General features: G+C 35.8%; 2 protein-coding genes across 6 annotated transcripts; one reads left to right on the forward strand and one right to left on the reverse strand.

The window, feature by feature from the left end:
• The first annotated feature begins 1,029 nt into the window (after positions 1 to 1,029).
• On the forward strand, positions 1,030 to 10,951 carry LOC8288572 (kinesin-like protein KIN-4A). Of its 5 annotated transcripts, none has more exons than XR_007214722.1 (26): positions 1,030 to 1,972; positions 3,328 to 3,474; positions 3,574 to 3,723; positions 3,996 to 4,249; positions 4,619 to 4,806; positions 4,894 to 5,018; positions 5,120 to 5,156; positions 5,261 to 5,352; positions 5,469 to 5,579; positions 5,688 to 5,801; positions 5,963 to 6,056; positions 6,244 to 6,356; positions 6,629 to 6,727; positions 6,798 to 6,911; positions 7,018 to 7,134; positions 7,270 to 7,350; positions 7,657 to 7,728; positions 7,812 to 7,905; positions 8,148 to 8,179; positions 8,265 to 8,362; positions 8,441 to 8,539; positions 8,694 to 8,915; positions 9,138 to 9,318; positions 9,395 to 9,565; positions 9,648 to 10,217; positions 10,301 to 10,951. XR_007214722.1 is itself a non-coding variant. In XM_048370749.1 (25 exons), exons 1-25 carry the CDS (start codon positions 1,796 to 1,798, stop codon positions 9,858 to 9,860), a joined length of 3,195 nt encoding a protein of 1,064 aa, XP_048226706.1. In that variant the 5' UTR covers positions 1,030 to 1,795; the 3' UTR covers positions 9,861 to 10,951. The 5 variants fall into 5 exon arrangements, 2 of the variants coding, with proteins under 2 accessions (XP_048226706.1, XP_015575511.1); XR_007214723.1 differs by having other exon boundaries at positions 9,648 to 10,031; XR_007214721.1 differs by having other exon boundaries at positions 9,648 to 9,972.
• Positions 10,952 to 11,433: 482 nt separating this feature from the next.
• On the reverse strand, positions 11,434 to 13,773 carry LOC8288571. Its single transcript, XM_002510130.4, has 2 exons — positions 13,265 to 13,773; positions 11,434 to 12,181 (listed from the first exon to the last, which is right to left on the reverse strand). The coding sequence occupies exons 1-2, from the start codon at positions 13,400 to 13,402 to the stop codon at positions 11,816 to 11,818; spliced, it is 504 nt and encodes a 167-aa protein (XP_002510176.1). The 5' UTR covers positions 13,403 to 13,773; the 3' UTR covers positions 11,434 to 11,815.
• Positions 13,774 to 14,815: the final 1,042 nt, after the last annotated feature.

A 14,815-nucleotide genomic window follows, 5' to 3' on the forward strand; every position in this document is an offset into this window, starting at 1 on the left:
ATGGTGGTGCTTTGATTTTACATAAAAAAGATGAGCTGGTCTAGCAAATGTTTGAATGCCCAAACCTGACAGTCAGACATGAGGATTAACCTTTAAAAGACATTTAAAAAGGAAAAAAAGAAAAACGAATTAATTATATGTGCCACAAGAGAACCCGTAAAGAAAATAAAAAATAAATAGATAGACAAAATTTATGGGACCATATATAAGAAAGAAAAATAAAAAATGGAGTCTGTGTTTATGAATTATTCTGAGCGAGTGAGAGAAATAGGGGGAGCGGGGGGTCCACAAGCAAAGGATTTTATGTAAGCAACTAGAAAGAACAGCATGTGAGGAGGGGGAGACCACCAGCTGGCTGTGTCTATTTTGTGGGTCTCTGTTTCCGTCCTCTCCCTTTACTTCTCTTCCCCTCTTGTCATTTTCCATCACTCCCCTTGTGCTCACGGACTCATACAAACCATATACCATCTACTAAAACTACCCTTCACCCACACACATATATGTATATATGTAACAGGAAATGCAAAACAATTATTTTAAAAAGGGTATTCTTCAAGACTGCCATTTCATTAATTAATTACGATGATGTTTCTTAATAGATATTTGAGGAACACGAATACGTCCGTGAAGAGATAGTCACCCTAGTCAAATTAAAGATTCAATTAGCACCTCAAAAATTGAATGGGTGCATGTGCATTGTAAGACTAACAAAAATCATATTTCTTTTTTAGAATTTTCTCATGTTCAAATATGAATCAGGAAAATCTCAATCAAAACTTTAGAAAATCCTTCAGGGGTGCATCTTAGTTACAGTCAGTAAATGAACATGTACAGCAAGAAACGTATAATGGGCAATCTCCAAAAATTTCACATGCAAAGCGTATACACCTGATCTTACTGGGTGCCGGAAGCTTCTGTAAAAACTAAAAACTAAATAAAATCAGTATTAATGATTCGACATCACGTGGCTTATGTGCTGTGATGGAACCTTTTTTTTTTCCTTACATTATTCTAGGGACAATCATGAATCATAAAACATCATAATACGTTGAGTTAGCTGCACTTCCATTTTCACTTCCTCTTAAAAGAAAAAAAAGAAAAAAAAAAAAAAGAAAGATAGAAAGAAAGAAAAGAGAGAGATGGTATTTTTATTTAATTTTTATATGGGCTAATACGTGAAGTGGAGTAGCTAAAAAGGGTAAAACGGTAATACCGGTGGTGGGAAAGAAGAAGGAAGGGATGGCAGCAGCCAGCAGCACACTGCAGGTGAGGTGAGAGAGAGCCGTTGAGAGAAAGGGCAAAATGGGAAAGAGTGATATGAAAGTTTTTACAACAAAAGCAACCGTGTGGGCAGGTGCTGGTTAGCGCAGTGAAGGCTAAGGAAAATGATAGTGGTTGTTGTCTTAACAGTTACCACTTCCTTTACTTTGCTACTACTGCTGCTACTTCTAATATCCCTCTCTTTTGCCGCTATTTCCCCAACTACCCCTTTTCTTTTCTCTCTCTAAGACCAAAACTAAACCAAAAAAAAAAAAAAACAATCTTTTGCATTGTTTATGCTTAGCCTCAGCTTCTCTTCTTGCTATAGCCTACACTGTTCTTGTTGTTATTGTTGTTGCAGTATCGCTTTCTTGTCCTGAAATTCTCCATTTTCTTCAGACAATGAGAACGGGTTCTTTTCACAGACTACACTAGTGATATTTTTCACTTTCTTTTACCTCTTATATTTTTCTCTCTCCATCTATCTCTCATTCTTTAAATTCCTACTCTCAAAATCTTCCATTTTTCTTGAACAATGGAAGCTCCTCCTTCTCCTTCCCCCGGTGTTCCTTCTTCTCCTGGTACTAATAACAGTAGTGCAGCTGCAGAGGATTGCTGTGTTAAAGTTGCTGTTCATGTCAGACCACTCATCGGCGATGAACGTGCTCAAGGCTGTCAAGATTGTGTCACGGTCGTATCAGGAAAGCCTCAGGTTTGTACATGCCCAATCAAGAATCTCACACTTCACTGTTTCTCAACTTACGTCTATCCCTTTTCAATACATAATTCTATAAATCCTTCTTCTTTTAGTTTTCTGTCGTGAGCCTGTGAATTAATTAGTGTCTTTTGGAGATCTAGATCTTTAGAGTTGGTTATTGGGCTCGCGTTGATTTAACTGTTTAGTTTATTGAAAAGTGGCAAATTTCAGAATCATGCATGATTGGGTTCAATCAAAGATTAATTACTGAGTCTGGATCAGAAGCTAGTCAGTGCCTGGCGTTTCCATATTTTTTTGGTTAGCTTTTCATAATTGAGGAATGTACATAGTATTAATAAAGGCTTGAATGACTATGTGAATGGTTCATTTGTCACTTTAGGAAGTACAGTAGATTGAATTTCTTGTTAGAATTCCAATTTTGGAATTGCTTAAATGTGGTACTTTGTTTGCTTTTTACGAAATCTGCTGAATAATCAGCTACGTTATCACTCACTTCTGCAACTTCCTTTTCTTTTTTAAATTTCTTTAAATTCCAAGGAAAACCAAATTGACTTGACAAAACATGCTTCTGAAAGTTCTGAGGTTTTAGATTGTTGTGATAGGCAATAACCACTACGAAATTTCTGTTTAGCTTAGCTCCAATTCAGTTATTCTTTCTATTCTTTGAATTGGTAATATCTTTAACTAACATAGCCTACTAGCATTGCTTGTTGTATCTCTTATATCGTGCTTATTAATTTCCAACTCAGATCAGATATACTCTCTCTGCTCTGTTACAACTCCTACCGATTTCTCTTATCACCTAATTCAATTGTAAAACCTGCTCAAAGCTTATTTGTCGTGTGGGAATCATACCACTGCCAGACTTATTTTCTTATAGACGCAGCATTTTCAAGCTGCAAAATTCTATGGTAGTTCAAGTTTAGACCCACTTACTATTATTATTAAGCTTCTGCAATAGGTGGACTATCTAAAGAGTTCAATTTTATGCGAATTCTAGCCACCAATTTTCAATCCTTCACGCAAACTAGTTTATGATGCCACTATGGTAGTATAGATATATTGATCACATTATGTTCACATTCTGTATCATCTGATTCTTAATGGATGCTTTCTTTTGCCATCTTTTCCGTTCTTCTGCTATGCCGATATTGCAAAGATCACAATTATGGAACACTTTCAACTTATTATGATGCCACCTATTCTTTGGACACCATAGAATGCTAAAGTCCATAATATCATAATTATGGAGCTTTTTTTTTTTTTTTTTTTTCTCTGGATACCCAGTTTTTGGATTGTCTATTATGTCCTGACAGATCTGAGATATGTTTGTTGTCACTATGGTGCAGGTACAGATAGGCACTCATTCATTTACGTTTGATCATGTTTATGGGAGCAGCAGTTCTCCCGCATCTGCTATGTTTGAAGAATGTGTTGCTCCACTAGTTGATGGCTTATTTCAAGGATATAATGCGACAGTTCTTGCTTATGGTCAGGTAAAGATTTACTTTTTATGGAAACTTATTCTAGTGGAACAAAATTAAGTAAGCAGTGCAGTTTCTTTTTCCTTATGATCAACCTTTGATCTGTTGCAGACGGGATCAGGGAAGACGTATACAATGGGCACCGGATTTAAAGATGGTTGCCAAACAGGAATAATTCCTCAAGTCATGAATGTTTTGTACAGCAAGATTGAAACTTTAAAGCATCAAACTGAATTCCAACTGCATGTTTCTTTCATTGAGGTGTGTACAAACATCCCAATATCCCCTTCTCTGAAAATTAGCATCATCAGTCATTGTGTGTGGATGAGTATAGGCTTTCAAACGCAGCTAGGCTGTAATGTTATAGTAATTCCTACCATATTTTGATCTTAACCCACTAGCAAATTATTGTTTAAGCTTCTGCTTGGTCTGGAGGCTGGCTTATTAAATCTTAGTTACTTGCATTTATGTGCATCTCTACAGATATAGAATTTTTGTAGCAATCATCTAACTGGAAATTTTTGATGCAAAAGATTCTAAAAGAAGAAGTACGTGATTTGCTGGATCCGACTTCTTTGAACAAGCCAGATACAGCAAATGGGCACACGGGAAAAGTAAATGTCCCTGGGAAACCACCAATACAAATTCGCGAAACATCAAATGGTGTCATAACACTAGCAGGATCTACTGAAGTTAGTGTCAGTACGCTCAAAGAAATGGCTGCTTGCTTAGAACAAGGATCATTGAGCAGGGCAACAGGGAGTACAAACATGAACAATCAATCAAGGTAGATTTTTGCATCTTATGAATTGAGTATTAAATATCTTATTCTATATCTTTATCATATGAGAAGATTTTGTGAAATCAAATTTCATTTTGTATCTATCGGTGCACGATATGCATTGCAACATTAGGAAAAGAGTTATAATCAAATTAGTTTTTTCAACTATGGGGCCTGTTAGTATACCAGAAAAACAGAGAAAGTAGGAATATATTTTGAATCAGGTAATGGACTCGATTATGATGATGCATCAGTAGATTTTATATCACCAAGCTAATTCGAAGATACTGCATCTCATTCAATTCTTATTGTTGAAGCTGGAGTCAGTACCACTGTCTCAAGTGATGTATAATTCTGGTGAATTTGTTTACGCAGTCGTTCGCATGCAATCTTCACCATCACACTAGAGCAAATGCGTAAGCTTAACCCTGTATTCCCTGGCGACAGCAGTCCTAATGAGGGCATGAATGAAGAGTATCTATGTGCCAAGCTGCATTTAGTAGATCTTGCCGGTTCAGAGCGAGCTAAAAGAACTGGTTCTGATGGTTTGCGTTTTAAGGAAGGTTGGTGGCAGTGCTTGTGATTTGTTGCATAAGAGATTTACTTTCTGGTTTAAACATCATCAACGAACAGTTTTATTTTCTAAATAGGAGTTCACATCAACAAGGGCCTTCTTGCGCTTGGTAATGTTATTAGTGCACTTGGTGATGAAAAAAAGCGGAAAGAAGGTGTTCACGTGCCTTATCGGGATAGTAAATTGACTCGACTTTTGCAGGTATTTCACACTCTAGAAATGCCAAATCCCTCATCTTAGTTTAAGGCCCTTCCTATTAATTTTAAATTCACATAATTATACTAAATTCATATCTTTGGCAGGACTCACTTGGTGGTAACAGCAAAACTGTTATGATAGGTAATTTTGTATACTTAAGTATTCAATCCCTTGGGATTCCTTTTGCCTTCTCATTTGCTTTTTCAATGTGTTTATAACACCGAGTGAAATTTTTCCTTTCCTAGCTTGCATTAGTCCTGCTGATATTAATGCTGAGGAAACTCTTAACACTCTAAAATATGCAAATCGTGCTCGCAATATCCAAAATAAGCCTGTGGTAAGTTTTTATAATAGATTCTGTTTTTCTTCAGAACCCTTTTCTACATGTGCACAAAGATATAATGCGTTCATAAAGCATCATGCACAAACCTTTTCTGTTTTCATTTTTGATAGGTGAATAGAGATCCTATGTCCAGTGAGATGCTAAGGATGCGCCAACAACTAGAGTATTTACAGGCTGAACTTTGTGCCCGAGGAGGAGGTTCTTCATCAGATGAAGTTCAGGTCTCTGGGTTCTCTAAGTTTACATATTCCACATTTTTTTTTCATGCAATTGCATTATTTTGAGGAAATACATGCACTGCAACATATTTTAGTGTTCACCTTGTGTAGGTCCTCAAGGAAAGGATTGCTTGGCTTGAAGCTGCTAATGAGGATCTTTGTCGGGAGCTTCATGAATATCGCAGCAGATGCACTGCTGTGGAGCAACGTGAAACAGATGCTCAAGTATGTGATATATGCTTTCTGATACTGATGTTTCTCCTTATCTATTATTTCTATGTGTCAAATTGGACTAAATTCATGGGCATAAATGATTGGTATATCAAATCTAGGCTTTGTTAATCAATTATAAGCTGCATATGTGAATGTGAACTTTTATTTCTCAGGATGGTAGCACCTGTTACGTAAAAACTGATGGGCTTAAGAGGAGTTTGCAAAGTATAGAGTCGACAGATTATCAAATGGGAGAAACCATGTCAGGTAAAATTCCTGTTTTCTATTACTTGCTATTATATGGTCTTTCATATCTTCTCATTACATTTATTTTGAAGCTCTTTTTATTCTCCTTTCTCTGTTTAAGTTTTACTTTTTTAACAAAGCACAATTTCATTCCTTTGGCTGTAAGTTGTAACACTTCTGTTTGAACTGTAATTGTCAATTTAAGCAGGTGATTCCAGGGAAATAGATGAAGAGGTAGCAAAAGAGTGGGAGCACACGCTCCTGCAGAATACAATGGACAAAGAGTTACATGAATTAAACAGGCGATTAGAGGAGAAAGAGGTATAATATGTTTCTTATTTATGATGATAAAAGCATATTTTTCTGGAAGTACTTACCTGAACCTTTTTATATGCTCATACTATTTCTTTTAGTTCTTTTCTCTTAAATTTGTTTGGCAACTCTCAATTAGAGAAATCCATAATACACAAGGTGGTTTTAGTAATCTGCTTCCATCCAACTTATATTTTATCTGCTAAGAGTCACTGTTACTCATTATATAACATATCTTATTTAGTTTTATTTTTACGTTGTTACTTTTGCCAAATGAACAGTCAGAAATGAAACTTTTTGGAGGTGTTGACCCAGCAGCTCTCAAGCAACACTTTGGCAAGAAAATAATGGAATTGGAGGATGAAAAAAGAACAGTGCAGGTAGGAAAGAATTTAGCTTACTCCTTGAGATTAAAGAGAGATATTTCACTTGTTCATATTATTATTGCAGCAAGAGAGGGATCGTTTGTTGGCTGAAATTGAAAATATTTCAGCTAGTTCTGATGGTCAGACACAAAAAATGCAAGATATACATGCCCAGAAATTAAAAGCACTGGAGGCACAGGTGACCATGCTTCAAAGAACATTTCATGTGTTTGCCTATTTGAGGACAAAAAGATCTCATAAATATGTTAAAGTTGTAAACAATCTTCACAACTTATGTGCACCAGATTCTGGATCTGAAGAAAAAACAAGAGAACCAGGTTCAGCTTTTAAAGCAAAAACAAAAGAGTGATGAAGCAGCAAAGAGATTACAAGATGAAATTCAATCCATAAAGGCACAGAAGGTAAAGAATATTGCAATGTTTCACATTGTTAGCTCCTTACAGAACAATTTCTACTGTAAATGTTGCTAATTTCTTATCTTTTTTTGTTTTTTCCTTCTTTTATTTTTGTTATTCTCTTCTCTTCTGAGGGTGTAGGTTCAGTTGCAACATAGGATCAAACAAGAAGCAGAACAATTTCGACAGTGGAAAGCCTCTCGCGAAAAGGAGCTGCTGCAGGTGCTTTTCCTTTTTATTTTGTTAACCTCAAGATTCTGCTCTACCCCTGGCCTAATTTTGCTATCAGCTGGTTTGTTGCCTGCAATTAGATTAGAAAGAATGCTGATCGATTAAAGGTTTTAAATAATTGGTAGAAAGGCATTTCGATTTCATGTATGTTACAGAAATCTTCCATTTGTTCATGAGGAAACAGCAACATCTTATAAATACTATTGTCCCATTACTGTATTTTCTTCTTTACCAGCATATTATGATCCAGCTGTCAATGTAGAGCATGTATTTACTCTCTTTTATTTGCTTCTGTAGTTGCGAAAGGAGGGGCGAAGAAATGAATATGAAAGGCATAAACTACAAGCTTTAAACCAGCGCCAAAAAATGGTGAGCTCAATACTGTTTCTCGAATTTCCATTACTTTATTTTTTGCACATTTTCAGCTGTTTATCAGATTTTCTTTGTTTCAGGTTCTTCAAAGAAAGACAGAAGAGGCTGCAATGGCCACCAAGCGACTGAAGGAGTTGCTTGAAGCTCGCAAATCTTCTGCTCGTGAAAACTCAGGTATGCTTATTGTTTTATGTTGTTTTCGTGTCTTATGATTTGGAGATCCAATGTTTTCATTTTGTACATAACTCCACTCATTTGTAAGACATAAAATGTTGAACATTTCCCATCATCAAAGGATAAGCAATCAATTTTAACTACTTATGCCTTTTGCTAGAAGTATTTGAATGCTTGGGATGTTCATGTAGTGATTCCTTTCCCTTTATATGTCGAATGACTAATAGTATGCCATCTTCCAGCTATTGCTAATGGAAATGGAACAAATGGACAGGTAAGGGTCTTGGCTTCCCTCCTTAGTTTATGTTCGTCTAGTTATCATTATCCTGTATTTTATTTGACTTTACGTGCATATGCAGAGCAATGAGAAATCCTTACAACGTTGGGTTGACCATGAGCTAGAAGTCATGGTGAATGTGCATGAAGTTCGATTTGAATATGAAAAACAAAGCCAAGTGTATGTATTTAATCTACATTTAACTTCGTCTTGTAACCCATTCAAATAGTTTTATGTTAATATTGCTGCAATCCACAGACGAGCTGCACTTGCAGAAGAGTTAGCTGTGTTGAAGCAAGTGGGTGAATTTACCTCAAAGGGCTTAAGTCCTCCAAGAGGAAAGAATGGTTTTGCCAGGTACAAATTCTGAAAAGTTATTTGTTTTAGTTTTTCAAACTTCTTCCCCTTTCCATGTAGTACAACTGACGCATTAAACATCATCAGGAAGATAGAAGAGCATCATTTCTAATAAATTTCGTAATTCTTTGAAGTGTTTCTCCTGCTTTTTCAGGGCTTCTTCCATGTCACCAAATGCAAGAATGGCCAGAATATCTTCACTTGAGAACATGTTAAGCATAACATCTAATTCACTTGTTGCAATGGCTTCACAACTTTCGGAGGCAGAAGAACGAGAGCGTGGCTTCACTAACCGTGGCCGTTGGAATCAACTACGTTCAATGGGAGATGCAAAAAACTTGCTTCAGTATATGTTCAACTCTTTGGGAGATGCAAGGTGCTTTTTTTAAACATCTCTCCTGAAACTACATTCAGTGTCTGGATCTAACTTAACTGTTTTAAATTCAGCATAGTCTTTGGCATACTGTACAAGAAATAGAAAAAATTTACAATTCCATGTTGAATCATGGCAGTTGGTGAATTTTCAGGAATTGATTTAGGAGCAGTATATACTTTATCTCGGATTATGTTGGCTGATAAATTCTATTCACTCAATTAGTTTTCACATATTGAGCAGATGTCAAATATGGGAGAAGGAAATGGAAATCAAAGAAATGAAGGAACAATTTAAAGAACTTGTAAGTCTCTTGCGACAAAGTGAGGCACGGAGAAAGGAAGTAGAGAAGGAGTTAAAACTGAGAGAGCAGGCTGTTGCAATTGCCTTGGCTACATCAGCTTCGGTAATATGTCTTAAAATTGAAATTATTTTACCAAAATTTATTTTTAACATATCTTTAACAACTTTCAACGCTTCAGGCGGGTCATGAACAGGGAAACTCCCCCATTTCACTGAAACATTTTGCTGACGACATGAGTGGTCCCTTATCTCCAATGTCTGTTCCTGCACAGAAACAGCTAAAATATACTCCAGGAATTGCTAATGGATCAGTCAGAGAGTCAGCAGCATTCATAGATCAGACGAGAAAGGTTTGCTTCTTCCTTATTTCACAGTAAGCTTAAATCTGGCTTCTCATTTAATTAAGAAATAAGGAATTTTCTGTTGGTGCAGATGGTACCTCTTGGGCATTTGTCAATGAGAAAATTAGTAGTTGCAGGACAAGGTGGAAAGCTATGGAGGTGGAAGAGAAGTCATCACCAGTGGCTTTTGCAATTCAAATGGAAGTGGCAAAAGCCGTGGAGACTGTCAGAAATGATTAGACACAGTGATGAGACTATCATGAGGGCAAAGCATCGACCGCATGCTCTGCCACGTGTGGTGTGATTCTCTGTTCACTAGATTATTCTTTCCCAATACTCATCTTTGACCTATAAGTATGATCCGTCCCATGCCACAGAGCAGACCTACAACCAGATTGGTGTATACTTCGTGCAAGGTTATCTTCAATCCTTCTCTTTTCCTCGCAAGGGTAGTTTGTGCCTGTGCGTGCTATAGGTAACCAGTGCTGAAAATTTTATCTAAGAATGCACTAACCTAGGCAGTTGGCTTTCTCCATTATGTTAAGCGGCTGCAACACAAATCTTCCATTCAGAGTCAGGAAACTGCAGCTGAGGAAATTACCTTCCTGCTATGGTTGTCAAATTGCTTACTGGAAAAATAGCTAGCTAGCATTTTACCAAAGTACAAAACCAAGTTATATATATATACTTAACAAAGATCCACAAAATATCATTTCAGTGAAAATGCCCTTTTCCTGTATGCAGTGCTGGGAGTGGCTGTTGTGGAGCTCTGCTTATGGTTGTCTTGGATGAGCTGATTTTGAAAAATTTAGGTTTGTAATTTTGGGATTCTATTGCTGTGATTAGTGCGCTTGGAGCATCTTGTAGAGCACTGTTAATGCTGCCGATAATTTAGCCAAATATTTACGAGGATCCGGAGGCCTGAAATGGTGCTAGTAGTGATGATACACTGGTAAAACAATATCTTCCCCAGATTTATAATGTTTTGGTATATATCAATATATATATATATATGAATATATATGTTGTGTCAATAACAACAGTTTGAGGGAAAAAAAACTGTCCCATCAAGTATAGAAATGTATAACAAAGGTCTAGTCTTCTTTTTTTCTTTTCGCTTTTCCACAATTGTAAGTTTGTTTCTAATTTGTTCCAACGTTTGTTATGTGTAAGCACAATATTGATTCCGTTGAAAGGATTGCACCTTGTAGCATTTCTGTCTCAGGACAAGAAGCACAAAGATGTTGTAGATTTTAACATTTACCGGGTGCATCGATTGTATGTACAGATAAGAATGATTTTGTTCCCCCTGTGTACAACTGTTACAGACAGTAACCGATGAACTAAGTGCAAACTATGACATTATATTGATACAGTTAAATAATTTTTATTTTATTCTTTTTATTGTTAAATATGCAGTTCCATTGTATGTGAATATCTGAGAACTCTGAAATATTAGTATTACCTCGTCTACATAATAAACCCTGGAAAATATTAACATCATCATAAGTTTTTAGCCATCAACCCCCTCATAGTCCCCTGCATGGAAAAGATGCAGCAGCATATTATTGTCAAGAGGAGAGAATCACACAACAGCCCACACCCGGGTTGCTTATGTCTTGCGTGTTATTTTATTTGTATTTGAACAGCGGCTAAATCCTTGCCAATGTAGGGGAAATTCCTCCTTCCATCTCCAATGCCGTCCACGTGCATTCTGTATTCTCTCTTCCAAATATGTAAAAGAATTGGTGGAAGACTCCACTACTAAACCTCAGTACAAAAACAAAAAACTCGAACCTGATGTTTTTTGCGAATTTGCGCTAAAGCAACAGAATATTATTGCGAAAAAGGAAAAAAAAGAAAAGTGAACTAAAAGATGTAAAAGTAACACCATTAAGAAACTTGAAGAATAACTGCCTTCAATATGATTACAAAATTACATATAAGTACACTAATCTGATTCATGTGATTATTCAGATTCTTCTGTCAAACCAATTGCAAACACTCTATAACTACTGTAACAAGGGGAGCACATCTTTTTTCCTGTTAAAAACTTTTGGCCCGTGAATGGCCTGTAAACTATTCTTCATGCAATTGACATTTTGACCAAGGATGGCCACATCTGGCATATCGGATGATGAAAAATATCCTTTGAATCATGTCCTTTATGTACTCAAATGTATAAGTAGGCAACGGTAGGGTAGGAAAGCATGTCAAAGAGAATTGCAATTTATGTACTCTTTCTATGTTCTCTCCCCATCAGATATTGCAACACCAGTAAGCATAGTGCTCATCTCTGCGATGGTTACTAACAAGACCTCCGCACTGTAAACAGATGAAGCTGCTCCCATCTGAGAATGCATCCAACACAATTTGCATCCTTCCTGTTTCTGCGAGTATAGAGTTTCCATGAGCATCTGGTGTAACTGATGGTCCACCTACATTATGTGCTGATGGTTCAGATTTGGAAGGCTGGGCTTCAACAATTGCACACTCGGCAAACAAAGAAGCAAGTTGATCAACAGCAGTGTTCTCTTGCACCCTGTTTCTATACAACTCACGAGCACGATGCAGGGACTGAAACACAGCCTCATCCCCACCTTTGGTACGCATTGCCATGACAACCTGTAGCAAGCACTCCATAAGGACTGGATCTACATAATTTTTTAGATTTGTTTCTTATATATTAAATTAATTTCCGCCTTTTTGTGGTCTGTGCACAGCAATTTATAGAGATCTACAAATTGTATGTATATGAACTTTCGATACTAATCTTAAGAAAATATCACTGAACATTCTATATATGTTAACAATAAGACCATATAATGAGTGCCATAGCTAACTACATTGCCATAGTAGTTAGTCTTCATATGGAATCGATTTTTAACCCATCACATGCCGAAAAAAGCATCCCCATAGGAACGACAGCACTACAGACTAGTCATAGCTGCAAAACTGACTGGCGGGCTTTTGTATGATTGTATGGCAGGCAATTCATTAAAATCAGCAAAGCAAGAAAAAACAGGGAAATGCCAAATCAGAGCCCTTCTTTACTTCCGTTCTAAGAGATACCAATAACGTCATGATTCCCATTGTGTTACAAGATGGGGTTGCCTTCTTTTTTAAATGAAAGACGGTAACAAAATGCATTGCCAATTTCCATTATATGCAATACTTATCGAGCCGGTTGGAGTTTAAAAAAGGAAAAACAAAACAGATAGCAAAAAAGAAAAGAAAAGAAAAATTAGAAGGCATTTTAGAACTTATGTACATATCTATTAAGCCATTTAGTACACGAATAAGTCCTTAGATATAAGAAAAGTGAAGTCACAGAAAATAATTAAGAAACCAATACAGGAATAGCTAACAAAGCTAATCTGGCTACCATTTGAATAACATATACTCATTTTTTCCTTTAAACAAAGAAAAAAAAAAGTGAAAAGGATCTAAAGCATAGTCAAACAACTTGTGAAGATCAAAAGTAAGCGAACTCATTTCTTAATTTGGGCAAAATGGTCCAAATAAAACATGAAGATTAATAAATGTTAATCGAGAACATACATAAGATGTTAGAACTAGGTTAAATATAATTATTATTTTTTTTTTAAAAAAAAGCATATATAAAACTCAGAACAGAAATGCTAATTCTGATACTCAAAATCATGATTAGAGAAAAGTAGGCAAAAGGATAAAAGTAATTTGTTATACCGCTTGAAGAGCCTGAGTAGGTTTTCCCTGATTTATAAGCTGACGAGCCAACGCCAGCAACTCTCTTACGGCGTCGTTTTGAGGCACCGACTCTCTCTCCGTCATCTCTGTGTCCGTACCGTCCATGGCATCTGGCATTTTTGTTAATTATTAGGTTCAGCTTTTCCCAATGTTTTTTTCATTCCTTTTCTTTTGCTGAATTCAAATCAAAACGTCCAGAAATGCACACTTTGTTTTTAATTTCTTTTATTTTTCTTGCTTTTAGCTAGATGATTCTAGCAATTTCTGTTGTGGCAGAAATTATGTTCTCTTCAAACTCTCCCAAGATGAATCAATTTCTGGACTGGGCTTTTGCGCTTTGGGCCTATCTCCTTTTCCAAAAAATGTTTTTCTTTTTTTATATTATTTTCATTTTTAATTTTCTATCCTTTATTTTCTGGACAGACGAACAGAGAATGCTTTTCCTCATAGCCTATGTTTGGAATGAAGGGAGGAAAATAAGAGAGTAGTTTAGCAGAAGAATTATGCTATTAACTAACTATTGCAGCAAGCACACATGGAAGAAAATCTTCTCAGGCTGCAGAACCAAATTCAACAAGTCCAGAACCACCATTACTGCCAATAGAGGTCAAAAGCAATAATTGTTGGTGGGCACCTGGGCTGCTGTTGGATCTTGGACAACAGTTGGGTAATTAATTGGAAAAGCATGACTACTGTGTTAGATATTTAGAGCTGTTGTGTATGTTTAGAGTCGTGTCTATTTAGCGTGACGATTGTGTTATATTTATCACAATAAAAACAAAATCACTGATACAACAAGTCATTACATAAAATTATAATAATTAATTGAATATCTGTAAAATATAGACAAAAATGATGACATTCATCATCGAGAAATAATTATCTAAATCAATTATTACACAACTATTCATGTAATAACATATTATATATATATCATTACCTTACATATAATACATTAGATCATTATTGGTTAGACATTTATAATTATTTTAATTTTTCGTAATAAGAAACTAAAAATTATAACATATATTAGAATTTGAAAAATCATCCATTGTTTAACACTTAGTATAGGGGTTTGAGATCCAGAATTTGGAATCTCACTTTTAATTCACGTTGAAAGAAGTCTTACACACAAGTTATTATCAATATATCATCAATTAATTATTAGCTTCTCCAAATATATCATATCATATCACATGATAATTGAACGGGATAATTTTTTAATCTTATAAAATCTTTAAGATAAACCAAGTATGAATTAGAAGATAATTAGAACGCATCAAGAATGTTTGAACTAATCAAGAATGTTATCATGACTATAGAATTCTTCCCATGTGACTTTGCACATGGCTTGAGTTCATTCATTTAGATATACTTCGTTATGAATTATTCCCCTGAAGGATGATGAGTTGCCGTAGATGGCAAAGAAAAAGTAGGAATCAGGGTTCTAAAATGGAGAGAACTTTGCTAGACATCAAATAAAACTCTGCTCTAACAAATATTGGTATGTAAAACCTAAAGAAATAATAT

The sequence above is a fragment of the Ricinus communis genome, chromosome 2 (genome assembly GCF_019578655.1).
Source record: "Ricinus communis isolate WT05 ecotype wild-type chromosome 2, ASM1957865v1, whole genome shotgun sequence".
Lineage (NCBI taxonomy): Eukaryota > Viridiplantae > Streptophyta > Magnoliopsida > Malpighiales > Euphorbiaceae > Ricinus > Ricinus communis.

Coding starts and splice junctions, on each gene's coding strand:
- LOC8288571 (XM_002510130.4), bottom strand. CDS start 13,402: ATGCCAGATGCCATGGACGGTACGGACACAGAGATGACGGAGAGAGAG. Junction 12,182..13,264: donor CTACTCAGGCTCTTCAAGCG/GTATAACAAATT, acceptor TGCTTGCTACAG/GTTGTCATGGCAATGCGTAC.
- LOC8288572 (XM_048370749.1), top strand. CDS start 1,796: ATGGAAGCTCCTCCTTCTCCTTCCCCCGGTGTTCCTTCTTCTCCTGGT. Junction 5,019..5,119: donor AATTGACTCGACTTTTGCAG/GTATTTCACACT, acceptor TATCTTTGGCAG/GACTCACTTGGTGGTAACAG. Junction 6,357..6,628: donor GGCGATTAGAGGAGAAAGAG/GTATAATATGTT, acceptor CCAAATGAACAG/TCAGAAATGAAACTTTTTGG.